Source organism: Lutjanus erythropterus, chromosome 20 (genome assembly GCF_056507025.1).
Source record: "Lutjanus erythropterus isolate fLutEry1 chromosome 20, fLutEry1.hap2, whole genome shotgun sequence".
In the NCBI taxonomy this organism is placed as follows: domain Eukaryota; kingdom Metazoa; phylum Chordata; class Actinopteri; order Lutjaniformes; family Lutjanidae; genus Lutjanus; species Lutjanus erythropterus.
Genome location: NC_139336.1, coordinates 18,487,035 through 18,502,399, shown reverse-complemented (window position 1 = coordinate 18,502,399; position 15,365 = coordinate 18,487,035). Strand labels below are relative to the sequence as shown.

The window sequence follows — 15,365 nt, the reverse complement described above, 5'->3', positions numbered from 1 at the left end:
ACCACTCACACAATTCAGATGTTAGATGTCAGTGGCTGTCATTGAAATTCATCCTAAATAGAAACATGCAAAATTCCTCACTGAACATACAGCAGGTCTGACCTGTTTTGCTGAGGAACAGTAGCTACAAGCATGGACTTTACACTAATATAAACACTGCGCAAGCAAGCAATAGAACACGCAGATGTGTGCATCTGTAACTGCAGTTTAATCAAATGTGGCTTGAAAGCACACAGCTGTTAGACAGTCCTAAAGACTAAAGACATCTGATCCATCTATCCATCAGTTTATTCTTCTTTACAGTTGATAACTGTCCAAGGAACCAGATGAATCTGTCAAGCTCATGTTTTCATTTGTTCTGGCATTTTAAATTTTGTGAAGTAGCCAGATGCCAGACTAGTTGATTACAGGAGTGGAGTGGAGAGGAGAGCAACAGTTAAATCACTCACTAGTGTGCCATTATTATTATATGCTGTATCTTTCCAAACAGGGAAGAAATTATGTTTAATTAATAGCCAACTCTTGTTCATCCCTGAGTAAATTGGTATATCATTGGGAAGCATATGGCCAAAATAAACGTTTAAAAAACTATATTATAGTCAGGGCACAAAATAAGCATTAGCCACCAGCCAAATGCTAATAAAACATGCAAGCGGCTGGTAGAGTTGCTTCTCTCACAAGCCAAAAAACACATTATTAAATCTAATTGTAAAAGACCATTGTAGTCAAGAATACTTAGAGCTGCAATAACTCTATTCATCGATGAGGTGTCAAAAATAAACTTCTCAAATGTGAATATGTTGTGGTATCTCTACTCCTCTCTATGACACTAAATGGAATATCTTTGGGTTCTGGACATTTGACAATGTCACCTTGGGCTTTGGGAAACAGTGATCAACATCTTTCACCATTTTCTAGCATTTTATGGACCAAACAACTACTTAATTAATGGAGAAAATCATCAAAACATTATACCATACTTAAAATAATCTTTGGCTGCAGCACTAGAACATTCACTAGTCGTTTGACCGGCGGACAAAAAAAAATCAAGTTTGTAGTACTGAAAAACATAACAAAGGATGGTAATACAACATGTACTGGACCTTCAAACTTCAGATGGAATTAAAACTAATATTTTCTTCTTTAGGCAATAAGCACAGAAATTTTAAATCTTCCAAAACCAGATCAACTCATCAGATAAAACATTACTGTCCCTTTCCAAATAAACAGAATTCAGCAACTCTGTGTGATCAAGGAGGGGATACCGTAAAGAAAACACCTAAACCAGTACAACGACAACACACCTCTCTGATACACTCTCAACAAAATGATGTCTATGGCAGAGCTAATGTATGCTCCTGTTATTCTATCCACATCCTGAAAGTGTGTGTACAGTATGTACTAGACATATGAAAGGAATTTGAGGGTTGCATTTGTTTAAAAATACATAAATTGCTGCAGCAAATCTGTCTAGTCCTTACTTTTGAATGTACTTTCACCCTGTTGACTCCTACTGAACCATAGCTAAGTACAAGCAAAAGTACCAGTTAAGTATCTGAAAACCTTCATTTTTTATTAATTTACCTTAAACCTTTTTCTATTTCTCTTACAATTCTTGTGTGTAGTTGCGTACATGTGGAAATATATCTGTGCCATTGAAAAACACACCAAGTAAATCTTCGGTGGAAACACTTCCCTGAGCACTGACCAAGAGTCTAAAAACAGAGAGGGAACATTTTGGCCTCGGACAGATCCCAAAACACACACGAGAGGAGCTAAATGCTAAAAAGTATTTCCCCTGTTTGAAGAACTTCATCCTTTCTCTACTCCTGCCACATGAGAAAAGTCCATCCCTCTCACTCTGTAAATTGCTTTAGCTGGTTTTCTCGCACTCTCGCCCTCATACACACTGGCACACACACATACACAGGCACACACACACACAAACACACACTAAGCTAAAGATAGTCCTAGCCATGGTTTAGGAGGGCGATTACGTTAGCCTCGAGGTCTGCAGGGTGTGTGAGCAGCCAAACATCTGGGAAACAGCTGGTAGTTGAATTGAGGACTACTGGCTGGGCAATGCTGGCCTTTATTGTTTTGCAGCCCCCAACTTCTCCAAGTCTGCCTACCCTGTAATTAAACTACAATACTTATAAGGGTGAGAAAAGTTACGGCTTGCTGAGATAAAAGCTAGTTAAGACACCACATAGCCTGTGGATAAGTGTATATGTCATCATAACCTTCTGTGTGCTTGGATGGAAAATGAAAAACATTTCAGCAAAAATTAATAATAGCCAACAATTATTACCTTGTCACCAGCTTGCCTGGTTAACATTATTGTGGGTATGTTCAGTTTAATTATTCAGTGTCTATGTTCATTCAGTGATGAACATGTGATTTGGTGGTTGCACTGGCACTGTGTTTTGGAGCCACAAACAAAATCTTGTTTAGGGCCACCAAAATCCTAGGGCTGGCCCTGCTCATTTCAGTGTGGAATACTGTACTGCTTTGTCACTCAATGTGTTTTCTTAAGAGATAAATGAAAAATTGAAATGGCTGGTCTACAACACAACACCTCAAGTTACTTCTTGGCACAGATGTTGACCTCAATTTCATTTTCAGGAAGTTTGACAGGAGCAGTTTCTAGGCAGTAGATCTCATTATGACTCGACTTCCACTGAGTTACAGCCACTTGCATCTAAACTGTTGCTTAACAGTTAGAAAGCACTTGCCCTGAACATTTCCTGTTTGTCTGTGCAAATGCAAGTGGCAACAAGAATAAACCAGAAAAAAGGAAGGTGAAAAGGCCACACAAAATAAAAATGCCATGCCAAATGAAATGATTAAAGTTGATTTAATCACCAGGGACTTAAGTATAACGAGAGTAGGAAAGCTTCATTACAATCAGCTCATATTTAGGGAGCAACACTGTTGACATTAAAGAGGGATTTCTGTTGCAAATTACACACAGTTCGTGGTTATGTGGTCGTGACTGTGATTTGACATTTTTCACCTGTCATCAAACTGTTTGGTTGAGGAGCCTAGGAAGTGAGTGAACGAGTATGCCCTGGTATTTTTAACTCCCCCACCTGCTCCCTGTTGTGTTTGGCTGGGTGGTCATGGTTGGGACTGAGCCTGACTTACTGTTTTCCCAGACACATTCACAGCATTCATTCATGTGTACTTTGGCTTCAGCAAAAGAGGCAGTGATAGAAGGAAACATTGAGAGAAAGGGGGGCAGAGATGGACACCTAGAGGTCTAAAGGTCATTGTGCTAATATTTTCTAACAAGTTATGTTATGCCTTCAATGTTTTAAATCAATCTTACATTTCCTTGCTAAAGCATTTACATGACACCATTACCTCTTCATTGACATTTTTTTTAGTTGGTTCTCTGCTTTAAGACTGAAACATTCAGTTTAACAATAAACCACTTGGTGTGTGTGAGTGTGTGAGTAACGCCTGATACAGTGTGTTCAGCAGAGTAACTTCAAGGACAAGTGCTGGTGTTATGGGAAAACATGCACTGTCCTCTGCCACACTGACTCGAAAACAGCCACTTGGGGCCTTGACAGTGTTTCTAGGCAGTGTTTAAAAAAGATGCAGGATTAGCTGAACTTGGAAACAGAGCTACAACAATTAATTTACATCAATTTATATTGTTTTGTTTTTTAAAGCTTAGATTACTTTATTTTATTGATTTTGAAGGTCCCTGTAGTGTTACCACAGTAACAACTATAACCCATAACTTCAAAAATAACATTATCCAAATAAAAATTTCCTCCTGCTTCTTTTTAACTGGCTTACATACTACTCACTGTAACTCTCCTTGGGAAAATTTTAATACAGGCTTACTTCATCTGATTTCACGTAAAATCCAACCTATTGGCAGACATTAAGAAACACAAAAATGCTCAATCTTCTTGGTGATGCAGATTTGCTTACGTAGGTCATATAAAGGCATGAGTAATAAAATTAAGACCATTTCATAGCCAGTTAAAACTCCTTGAAGTGGCTAAATCATATGATACATCTCCAACTGAGTGTATGAGGAACTAAAAAGAAACCAAATATGATGTCTCGTCTGTAGTGACATTGCTAAATCATAGAACACAAACATTTATACAGGATATATCCTGGTCCTGAAATGAGGATGACTGCAATACTAAACCCCACATTACTTGAGAAAGATTATCCCGCTAATTAGACAGTGATGATTACTTGGTGAGGATTGCGATGTATTATTTTGTTATTAATCACAGCAAAACTACTATTCTCAGATGATAGCATACACAAGTTTAAATCCTAACAGAGCTGCATTCATTTGTTAAAGTTGTACTTTGGTTAAAATTATGCTTTTCGAAAAATGGAAGTTTTCTAACACTTTTATACCCCAGGCCACACACTCAGTTGTACGGATGAATACAAGCACAAACACAAAGCAGCACATTTATCCAGTGGGCACTAATGATTCTAATGAATCAATTCTGTGTGCGGTTTGTTTTGATGCCGTCTGCTTCTTGGCGGCCGTCCTTGTGTATTGCTGATCACATGGCCTTTGGACACCAATTGAGTCATCTGCTGACTCGGGCACTCGCCTTGTGTGAGATTACTCAACAAGACACTTCCTTCACAGAGCTACCTTCTCTGCAGAGCGCTCAGCTAACAATCATAAGTGATGAGTAATGGTAACAAGAACAGAAAATGTCAGAGAATGATAGATCTTGAAATTCAGTCCAAATTTCATAAGTGGAGCTTGCTGGTTTTTCCATTGTATTACACTGATATACATCTAGTTTTCATTATCAGTGCCTGACACTGTCAAAATACTCTTTCTCAGATAATTTTCAACAAGACAGCAAGATTCGAGTGTAACGTAAATGCTGAGCTGCTTCTGTTTTATTGAAACTAGATGATAATCATTATGGGAAACATTGTCAAACAAAGGCATGGGACCACAAGCAACACCAACCAGCAGAATTGGTGCTTCTATCACACACTTATCCTTGTAAGCTCCCTGTTTATTTACATGACCATCCTCAGATAAATCGTCTGATTCCACTACCACTGCTCAGATTTCTTTGTCTGCTTAAATGTTTGACACAGCAGATGCAGCATCCGTCTGTTCAGTTGATGAATTCACAGTACGTATCAAGACGTTAGTTCAACACAGACAGGGCTCATTATCGGGGATTATAAGAGGGACTAACAAGCCATCCTGAAAATAAAAAACAACTCAATAAATCCAGCTGACCCATGACCCATGATGCAGTCTGTTGCCTTAAGGAACACTCTGCTCTCTGAGGGTATCAAAATCTGTTGTGTCTCTGAAAAACAAGGCCATTGTTTGTGCCATCTAATGTCTAAACTATACCTAGTTTTGCTCTTGACATCAATGAAGCCTGTGTTGTAAAGAGTAACCACAACAGGGCAAGTGCAGCTGTCAAGTACTTTATGCTTCAAAGCAATGAAAGTATGTTGATTTTCAGTCAGTGCTGCTTCAAAAAAGGCATAAAACCAGCTGACTGAAAATTATAATAATGGTTATCTTACATAAGATGCACATAAACTTAGTAATGAACAAATAATATTGATGGTCAAGGAACTGAGCTGCAAAACATTTGATGATCCTACTGGAGGCATGACAGTGGAGGAAAGGTCTAGCTAAACCCAACATCAGTGAGCTTGTGTGTGGGCTTACATACAGAAACATGCTGGCAAGAACAAAGTCATTTCATCTCCATGGAAATGAGCATATGAATTTTTAAAATCACGTCTTTTAAGCTTTGTGGGCTGATAATTTGCATATTTTTTGTTTTTGTGGGTTGTTCTCCAGAGTTTACCTTAGGTAGGGCTTTAATGACGGGAAGGAAGATCCCAAGGGAGATATTTCATGATTATTTCAACAGATTAAAAAGCAGGCTGACACAAGCTGTGTATCCTCCTCTCATCAGATTGAGCATACAGGTAAATTTGTATTGACTGGCAAAACACACAAAAATTGAGGCCCTCTTCATCCCCCAAAACAGCTGAGGTAGGCAGATCCTTTTAGACAGCGATAATTTGTTCCCAGTATAGAGCGAGCCTCACCCACAAGCCTGACCTGTTAAGAATGAGAGCAAGATTCAAGGGCAAAGTTGATTGATGCCCACCTTATAATCAAAGAACAGATCAAAAGAGACTCTCCAGTTGCTGTAATAATAATGTTAATACATGAAAGTTGAAATGCAAACATTTGTGATCAATAAACTACAGAGCAACAGCTCATTTCATAGAGAACTCCTGTTTGGCTTTGATAGAGATTAAACTACTGTTTCACTTTAAGTTGATTAACTTACAGTCAGATAGAAAGTACAGTGATCAGCACAGGACAAAGTATGACAACACCGTACTTCAGATAGAGGGCAAAGTGTAACTGAAGCACTCAAATATTATCTCAAAATGTTAAAGGCCAGTTTGTTCAGTGATCATTATCTACTACAGATAATTTCAGGATGTTACTGTCAAATCCCTTTATTTTACTTGAATCCTCTTCATCCCCTGTGGGACATAAGGAGACAGTGAGTTTCCTCCATCATTCCCAACTTCATCTTGACTGGCTTGTTTGTCACAGTTCGGCACAAAGTCATTTTCCTTATGCCTGGAGGAGTCTCTTGTTGAACTCTAACTGGCAGTAAGTTAAAAAGCCTGCAGTACACCTTCAAATATTGAAGTAATCACCTAATGCACCACATGTGAGGCTTTAATTGTTTCTGCAAGTGGCCACTTATATTGTGGAGGCATTAAGCCTGAAACTATTTACAGCCTTAAGTGATGAACATCAGAATCAAAGTGTGTCTAGTCTCAGTAATAATACATGCACATTTCTTTTCTTACACACCTAAAACATTATGCTTTCTTTTTCTTATCTTCGTAAGAGTGCTCTTGACCACTGGTAAGATTTTCTCTTATTAAAGAGAAGAGCAAAAGTAAGAAAACACTGGAGAATCCCAGAAATCACACGGTACTGACAAAATAAGAACAAATCATGGAAACAACAAAAATAAGAGAAAATCTGTTAATATATTGCTTCCTGCACAAGGCCCAAAGTTTCCCAGATTTCAAACTTTTTCTGCATATTCAAAAAATGCACTACAGAGTTATTTCCTTGGAGTATATATGGGTATATGCATATAAATAACTATATATATTGCTTTGAATTTATTTTATATTTTCTCCTATTCTACTGTACAAGTAATTATCTGTACATATTTTCTGTCTGTCAACTATAACATGCATTTTGCTGTAAAACCCTGTGTTGTGTAAAAAATAAATTTCCTTGATAACTTGATAAATAAAACACACAGCAAATGCAAGGAATCGTTGTAAAATACTGCTTAACCAGTGTGCCTAGTGTTCATTAATAGTCAGATCATATGGCCACCACTTACTTCAAGTTGCTCATGTTCCTCCCACATGACAGTGACACTGTGAATTTACAAGATTTTTTGTGCTGAATCAGTTGAGAATTCTCTCTCATCTTATTCTCTGACATTTTGTTATTTTCCTTTACTTTTCATTACCTGTACAGCTATTTTGTGGCACCTAAAAATCCTACCATCACTCGAATGTAACACCATTGTGTGATGTGTGTGGGTGATTGAAGTTAAGTTGAAACATGATGAGCTCAGGGAGTGTGTTCAGTTCCGCTCTCACTGCCATGGGAATACCTTCCTTGTATCTGGAACTCAGCATAACAGCAAAAAAATAGGACAAACTCTGCCGTTTAGCGCAGCCACACTTTCATTTTCCTCTTTCTAGCATTTGTCATGTTCATTCTACTGTGGATCCCAACAGTTACAATGAAGCAGCTTCTGTGTTTTTCTTGGACAGAGGGATCCTGATAACATCCTATTGTCGGTGATCGATTACTGAAGCATCTTCAGACTACTGACTGAAACTTTATATGCAATAAATCAAAGTGTTATCAAACAATAGAAGGCATAAAAAACACCAAACAGGTAAGACAGAGGAGAGTATGAGAATAGAAGAGAATAAGAGGTGATTACAGGTGACAGCCGACCACACATGGCCCAACAGCACCTGATGACCCACTTTACAGAGGCAGCTTGTTATGCAGCTGTTTACATTTCAACTGCACTGAGGGCTGCAGCTGCTTTGGGGATGGTATGGATGTGGGTTGTTCATGTTTTTCCCCCAGTATACAGCGTGTGGATAACAAGGACAATGACAATCCATCATTTTAACAGTGAAGTGATGGCACCACAGCTCAAGTTTCATAGGCAGAAATTCTCATAACTGTTCAGTTGTCCAAGAACGTATTAAAAATGGGTGCAATTAGAGATGGGACTGATCTAATCCAAAATCAGTATCGGGGCTAATACTACTACTACTACTACTACTACTACTACTATTACTACTACTAATAATAATAATAATATATCATGAACATAAAGAAAAAAGAGCGCCATATTGGTATCTGCAGATATCCCAATTCACATATCTGAATTAGATCGGAACTGAAAAAAAGTGGATTGGTACATCTCTACGTGCACTGTTTAATGTAATAATTTTATCCATCATGATTTTGACTTAACAAAAACAAGACATTTTACTCCCGGGCAATTTTGAGAATCATCTAACATTAACATTGCAATTACATGACACATAATCATGGTAATCATTTGATGGTTTAATCAGGATATAATGTTGAAATTCTATTGATGTATAATAATTGAGAGCAGAATTTCTCAACATATGTGTCAGCACTTCATGTGGAGTGAACAACAAAGTGACACTCTTACTGAAATCCAGAGAATAGCAGCCAAATCTCCAGTCATAAGTTTCCTATTTTTACAGTGCTATTTTTGTAGTAAGTATGTTAGATACAAGGACATGATGCCAAACATGGACCAGTGGGGATCTATCAAACTGCAAATATGAGATGAGATGGTGGAGAGGTGTACTTACTGCCACAGCTATCATGGAGTCGTCTGGTTTCCATTCTGCTTTCTGGTAGAAGCCAAACTGGGCCGCCGCCTTTGCAGACTCGATATAGCTGACTATCAAAACACTGGGCTGTGGTTGGGGAAAAGGGATATGGGAAAGAAAATGAGCACTTTAATCCCGCATGTCCCAGACATCTGATATAGACATATGATAACCAAAAACAACAAAAAAATCCACACAACAGACGAGAGTATGTAGTTTGATTACTAAAAATGTCAAACCAAGGTTTGAGGCCTGAATGTAAGTGTGACAACTGTTTATTAATCCAGCTCAGATGTGAGAAAAAACAGCATGGTGAAAACACAGATCTATAATCGGACATCTTCAGTGACTTTGTCTCACATTTAAAGAACGTGGATCACTACTTGTTTTCCTATAGTGCTGCAATGATAATCAATTTTCAAATGTGATTAACTGCAACTTTTTTTAACATTATAGCAAACATAATATATTTGGTTTTGAACGTTTAGTTAAACAAAACAAGATATAATGACATGAGCTTAGATTCTGAAAAAAATATCAGGGGCGTTTTTTGATTTTCTTTGGGCTCTCATTTAAACTGTAATCTTACATAAAACCAAAAAATATAACTAAAAGCCACTAATTGCTCTAATAATAGGCTATTAAAAGAAGGACTGAATGATATAGCTGAAAATTTGAAACAAATAAAAACAGCTGCCATACTGGTAAGTTGACTTTTCCTCTTCTATTATCAACTTCTTCACCTTCCTCATTTTTTCACTCTTACCGTTTCTGTTTTTGTATCACATGTCAATGGTGAAACCAAACAACACACCTGTTAAATGATTGGCTATTTACATATCACTCATAACTTACTCCATTATCAGGAAGTGAAGTATCTATTGATGGTACATATCAATATTGTTTTTAGGCCTAAATGAGAGCAAACTGAAAGCAATTAGACAGAAACCCAGCTGAATTATATCTTTAACATGTAGAAATCACAATAACGTTTTCAATGATTTGTTGCCATTTCTTTTATTGCCACAAAATTTGAGTTTTATGCAAAGAAGCAATACAGATACAACTCTGTCCTCTAAGATTTGTATGGCTATGACACCTCACACCCTACCTTGTTTGGCTCAATTCATCTTAAAAATAATTTTCAGCCCAGTAAACAAATGCACGCTCAGGCTACTGTTTATACCATGCAACACAGACAGACATTGCTAGAGGCTGTTGCCCTTAATTTGCCTCTACCCATGAATCACTACAGCAGATATCTGTCTGGATTACAGAATAATCATCGCTAGCAGTGCATTCCAATACCCTAATATAACACCACAAACAATGCAAATGGTACCTACAGTCAAATGGAAACATTGAGTAACTTATGATTTATCAATGTGTAACATCAACCAACAAATCAAGTGAAGAGGAGCACTGGTACTGAAGTCAGGTTCAAACACCTGGCAAACCTTAATTCAGTCACAGGCATTATTTAACAACCAGTGGAAACCCTCTGTAGATAATTTATAGATCATTCATGTTACAAACCTGTATAGCTTTACTTAATACAGCCTAATGGCATAGATGAAACTGAATCTGCATCAATACTGAGCCATGCTGTAAATGTAACTGAAGGAGTTATATGACTCCTCATTTATTTTTTAGCATAGTAGCATTGCCAGTGAAACTGGTAAACATGTTTTTAGCCAGTGCTGCTACCTCTTTTGATTCAGACGATCCTGTATCATTCCAGACACAGAAATAGGAAGTAAGAAATTAGAAACTACAGCATCAAAAATACATGGTGGCCCTGTAACTTATAAAGTAAGGCAGCTAATTCTGTTTCCAGGGAGACACGTAACAGTCCATGCACAGGAAAATCAGGACACTGTACACTGAATGGGGATAGTCACTTAACAAAAGCTTGTGACATTAGACTTCCTACCCAGTCATGGTAATGAGAGAGAGAAGGTTTTAAGTATTTCCAAGATACAGTGTCCCTTTCATAATATGAAATCTAAATAGTGCCAGCGATACCTGTGCTGGTGAAGCTTGCTCAGTGGGAAACAGAACCAGGCACCTCTCTCCTCATTAGGAGGAGAGAGGTGTTGCAATAATAGGAGTTGCAATAATATCAGATCACAATCAGAACAAACTCATTAGGTGCTCTGCAATCTAAAGGGGAGAAAAAAATCACACTAGATGTAGCCTGTGTGATTACATTTGGGACCTGGGGATGAAAACAGTCCAACATTATGGCAGCTCAATGGAATCACATGTGGTGCAGTCTGTAGCCTAAGAAAAATTCTGCATCTGTGCTCCAGTCCTCCAAAATAAATTACATTACATTCATGTGGTGATTTTTTTTACAATTTTTACTGTATCTGATAAACTGCAGAAACATCTAACCTCACATGGAGATGCTTCACTGGACAATACACTTTTTTTTTTTTTACTTTTCAAGATATTGTTCAAGTTTGGAAAAGGCACTCATAGTATCACCCAGGCCTGCAGGTAGGGAAGTATACTGCGTACTAACACACAGGCAGACCTGCCAAAATTAGAAACTGGCCCTGAAGGACCTGAGTTTGCATGACAACATCCAAAACAACAAGTATACAATATTCTGCCTGCGCTACAGCTGAAAGTTTGTAAAGTAGTTGTGACTTGAGCTTCTCCTGCATTGCCATTTCCCATGTTCCACCACAATTACATGCAGCTAGTAGTTGTAATTGAAGAAATCCCAGGGGAGCATAAAGGTTTACACACACACACACACACACACACACACACACACACACACACACACACACACACACACACACACACACACACACACACACACCATGAAAACCATACGTGTGCAGCGTGGCATCCAAAGACAACTATGGTGCCAGTATTGCATAACAGTGGTGCCACACCGACAAACCCCATCCCTCTATTCCTAGACATCCTGAGCAGTACCATACAGCTGTAGCAGGGTGGTAGAACAGAACGACTACAAGGCTAAGCTACTGTGCTACACACGGATTAAGTAATAGTGCCTCGAATAAGCTAGTCAGGCTCAGGCTGCACTGACCGGGGTCGAGGATAGATGGGATTAAAGAGAATAGGCTTGGTGGCAAAATGAGGCGGAGAGCAATCCCAATCTGGGAGGTGAAAGGGCAGATTTACAATCACCTTGATTCCCCAAATAACCTGAGCAATGTACTAAATTGTTTATGAAATGAAACAAGCAGCAGAACATAGTATATGTATTAGGGTTGCAAAGTGTAAGCAGAGTTTTTCCTCCCTCAATCAAGACTTTATTTCCGCAACAACATGCTGCACAGTCTCTAATAGCCGGTGTTTTGCCTTCAATTCTTATAACTCCATTTTTTTAAACATATTTTATTGTTCTTAGTATACCTGATTTTGCCTTTTGCTACCGCTTTACTTTTATCATTTACGATCAAATGCTATACAAATAATAAAGTCAATTATTATGTTCAAAAACATTTCTATGTTAAGAGTAGGCCTGCAAAATTAACTGCAATCAAAATCACAATATGGCCGGGTGCAATATTCAAATCACAGAACCAGAGCCAAATCACTATTTTTTTGAAAAAGTAAATATGGGTAAAAAACAGCATTATAATAAAATACTGCAGAGATGCATAGGCATAATATTGTTGTCCAGATGAAAGAAAACATGTTTGTTTGATACACACCCCAACAAATATCACGTCATCATGAATGAATTTAATTTATGATACTTTTTTCAGTAAAAATTAACTTGTCATATCGCAATTTCAGTCAATATACTCGCAATATCACTTTTTTACCTACTCGTGCAGCCCTAGTTTATAGATTTTAATAATATACATTTTTTTCACCATTACAGTCAGCAACAAAAGTCAAATAAACTAAGAAATGTGTATCACCTAACTGTAACAGATAGGATTGGTAGAGGACATTATGCAAGCTAATTTAATATTAGAAACCTGATATTATCTTGATAAACAAGTTTGCCATATGTGTTTGCTTTAAGAAATGTATTTAAATTCATTTAGAAAATATAGCACTCGAGAAAATTGTGTAAACAAAACCTTCCCTGTGTGTGGAGTTGGGCTACATAAACAAATGAAATGTTATAATGGACAAAACAGATGTGAAAGGTGCATGTCAAAAGGAAGAGGTTGCTCCAATCGACATTCCTGACACGATCCTTTTCCTGGACGCCTCATTGATACTCACAGGCAGTCAAACTTCTTGAGAAAGAGGGGAAGGAAAACATGGTCACATCCTGTGGGGGACTCAGGAAATCAACAGTGACCCTGATCCATTGTTGCTATAACTCAATAATGTACAAACTGTGTGGAACACTGATTGCTGCAAACAATGTGAATATCAGAATATCAGAATGGCAAAATCTGATGTATACAAACAAGCAAGGAGAGGATAGAGTTTACACTGCTCACAGCACAGGGCTTCAAGGGACTTTTCGACTACTTCAGTTACTGATGCTGGGATTTGAACCAGTGCTTAAGGAGGAAATCACCTAACATTTCATGGGTCATTTGGCATTTCAGTTAAACTTTAAGCTGAACTTTAACTTTAAGTGGACTTTGGTACAAAAATTCCCTTGTAACAAACAGTGTTGTCTTCAACTTAAAATATGCTGTGAGCAAATTAATAAATAGACAATAGAGAAAGTAGGATCCCATCTGTGGTAGCTGCTGCAGCCTCGCACATCACCTCAATGCCCAAGACAGTGCTTAAAAAAGGATCAAGATTCAGTAAGGAGACTGGTTTTATTTTTTTAAATTTTTTGGAAGCTACTATGCCTTTAATTTAGAGGACAGCTGAAAATATGTCAGGAGAGGAGAAGAGAGAGTGGGGGAATGAAATGCAGCAAAGGGCCGTAGGCGGGAGTGGAACCCACGGCTGCTGCAGAGGACTCACAGACTCAGTACATGGAAGGAACACTCTACCAGCTGAGCTACCAGGCCAGCAGGACTATTTCTTGTGATGACATATCTGTTAAAATCATGACTCACATTCTACTGATAGAAGCTTTGGCTCAAGATTACCTTTACAAACCTACATTCTTGCTGAAAGGACTGTCAAATAAATACAAAAAGAGTGCAAGCCCACATTGGCCTTCAACTACACAGAGGCTATTTAGAAAAATATAACCCATCAGTACACAAGATGTCACTGACAACTTTATTTTCAAGCCACTATGAAATGTTCTTTCTGTATTATGCTGCTGTGCAGGAAAAAATGAAGAGTAGAAGAGTCAAATTATGTGCTGACATGATTGTTTATATTACACATTTAAGTCTGGCAGCCTAAAAGATGTTGGATTAATGTTGAGCTGCTGCAGACAGAACATACTGCAACATGTGGTTAAGTGAGTGTTTGTTTTGAGCACTATCGGAAATCCCAGGCTGATAATACTTTAAAGGGACAGTTCACTCAAAAAACAATTCATATTTCCCCTCCTACCTATAGTCTTATTTATCCATCTAGACTGTTTTGGTAGGACTTGTGGAGTTTTGGAGATATGTACTGAAAAAAAGTCTACTTTCTCTCAAATATAATAGAACTCGATAGCACTCTACTTGTGGTGCTCAAAGCACCACAAAATATTCCTTTGAAAAACTCAGCAATGGAACTATTTGCTTTCTACCAAACTATGCCCACCAACCATATCACAGTGCAGAAGGGAGCAAGCATCTACTTATGGACATCAGCTGTGGAAAATTACATTAATGTTTACATGCCTTGCTGTCACTAGCAGGAGTCCATGAGTTGATCCATTCTGCGTGGTGATACAGTTGGCAGACAGCAGAAAGAAAATAGTTCTTTCATGAAACTATTCACTACAAGGTCTGTGAATTATCTTGAGTAACCGGAACGTGATTTCTGGAAAGAGACATTGCTGTTTAGTATTTAAAATGCATTTTTTGGCACTATGAGCACCACAAGTCAACTGCCATCTATTTTCTTTTAGGACATGACTGATAATGGATTTTTGGAGGAGTAAAAAAAGAAGCATATACATATACATAAACAGACATTTTTGCAATGATCCCCTAAAGGAGACTATACTTGACAAAGATATGTAATGGAGAGAGAATATTATATATTATATATTATAATATTAAATTATATCAGGGAACTGAAACAGGATACTTTCACCAGTATTCATAAATAACTATAAATATGAAAACACAATAGAGCAAAAATATGTATATATTAAGCTTGACTTAAGAAAATGATCAAATATATACAGAATGCTCTCTATAAAGCTGACAAATAAAAACAATCTGCATTATGCTTTGTTGATAAAAAAAATACATATTGGCACATATCAGACAACATATATGGTTATACAT

General features: G+C 37.7%; 1 protein-coding gene across 1 annotated transcript in view; it reads right to left on the bottom strand.

Annotated features, from left to right (window-relative positions):
* ric1 (RIC1 homolog, RAB6A GEF complex partner 1) overlaps window positions 1–15,365 on the bottom strand; it is a 43,396-nt gene that overhangs the window by 26,545 nt on the left and 1,486 nt on the right. Inside the window, exon 2 of the mRNA XM_084746195.1 lies at window positions 8,974–9,081. Within this exon, the coding sequence (XP_084602321.1) occupies window positions 8,974–9,081 (108 nt within the window). The remainder of the gene's footprint in view (window positions 1–8,973; window positions 9,082–15,365) is intronic.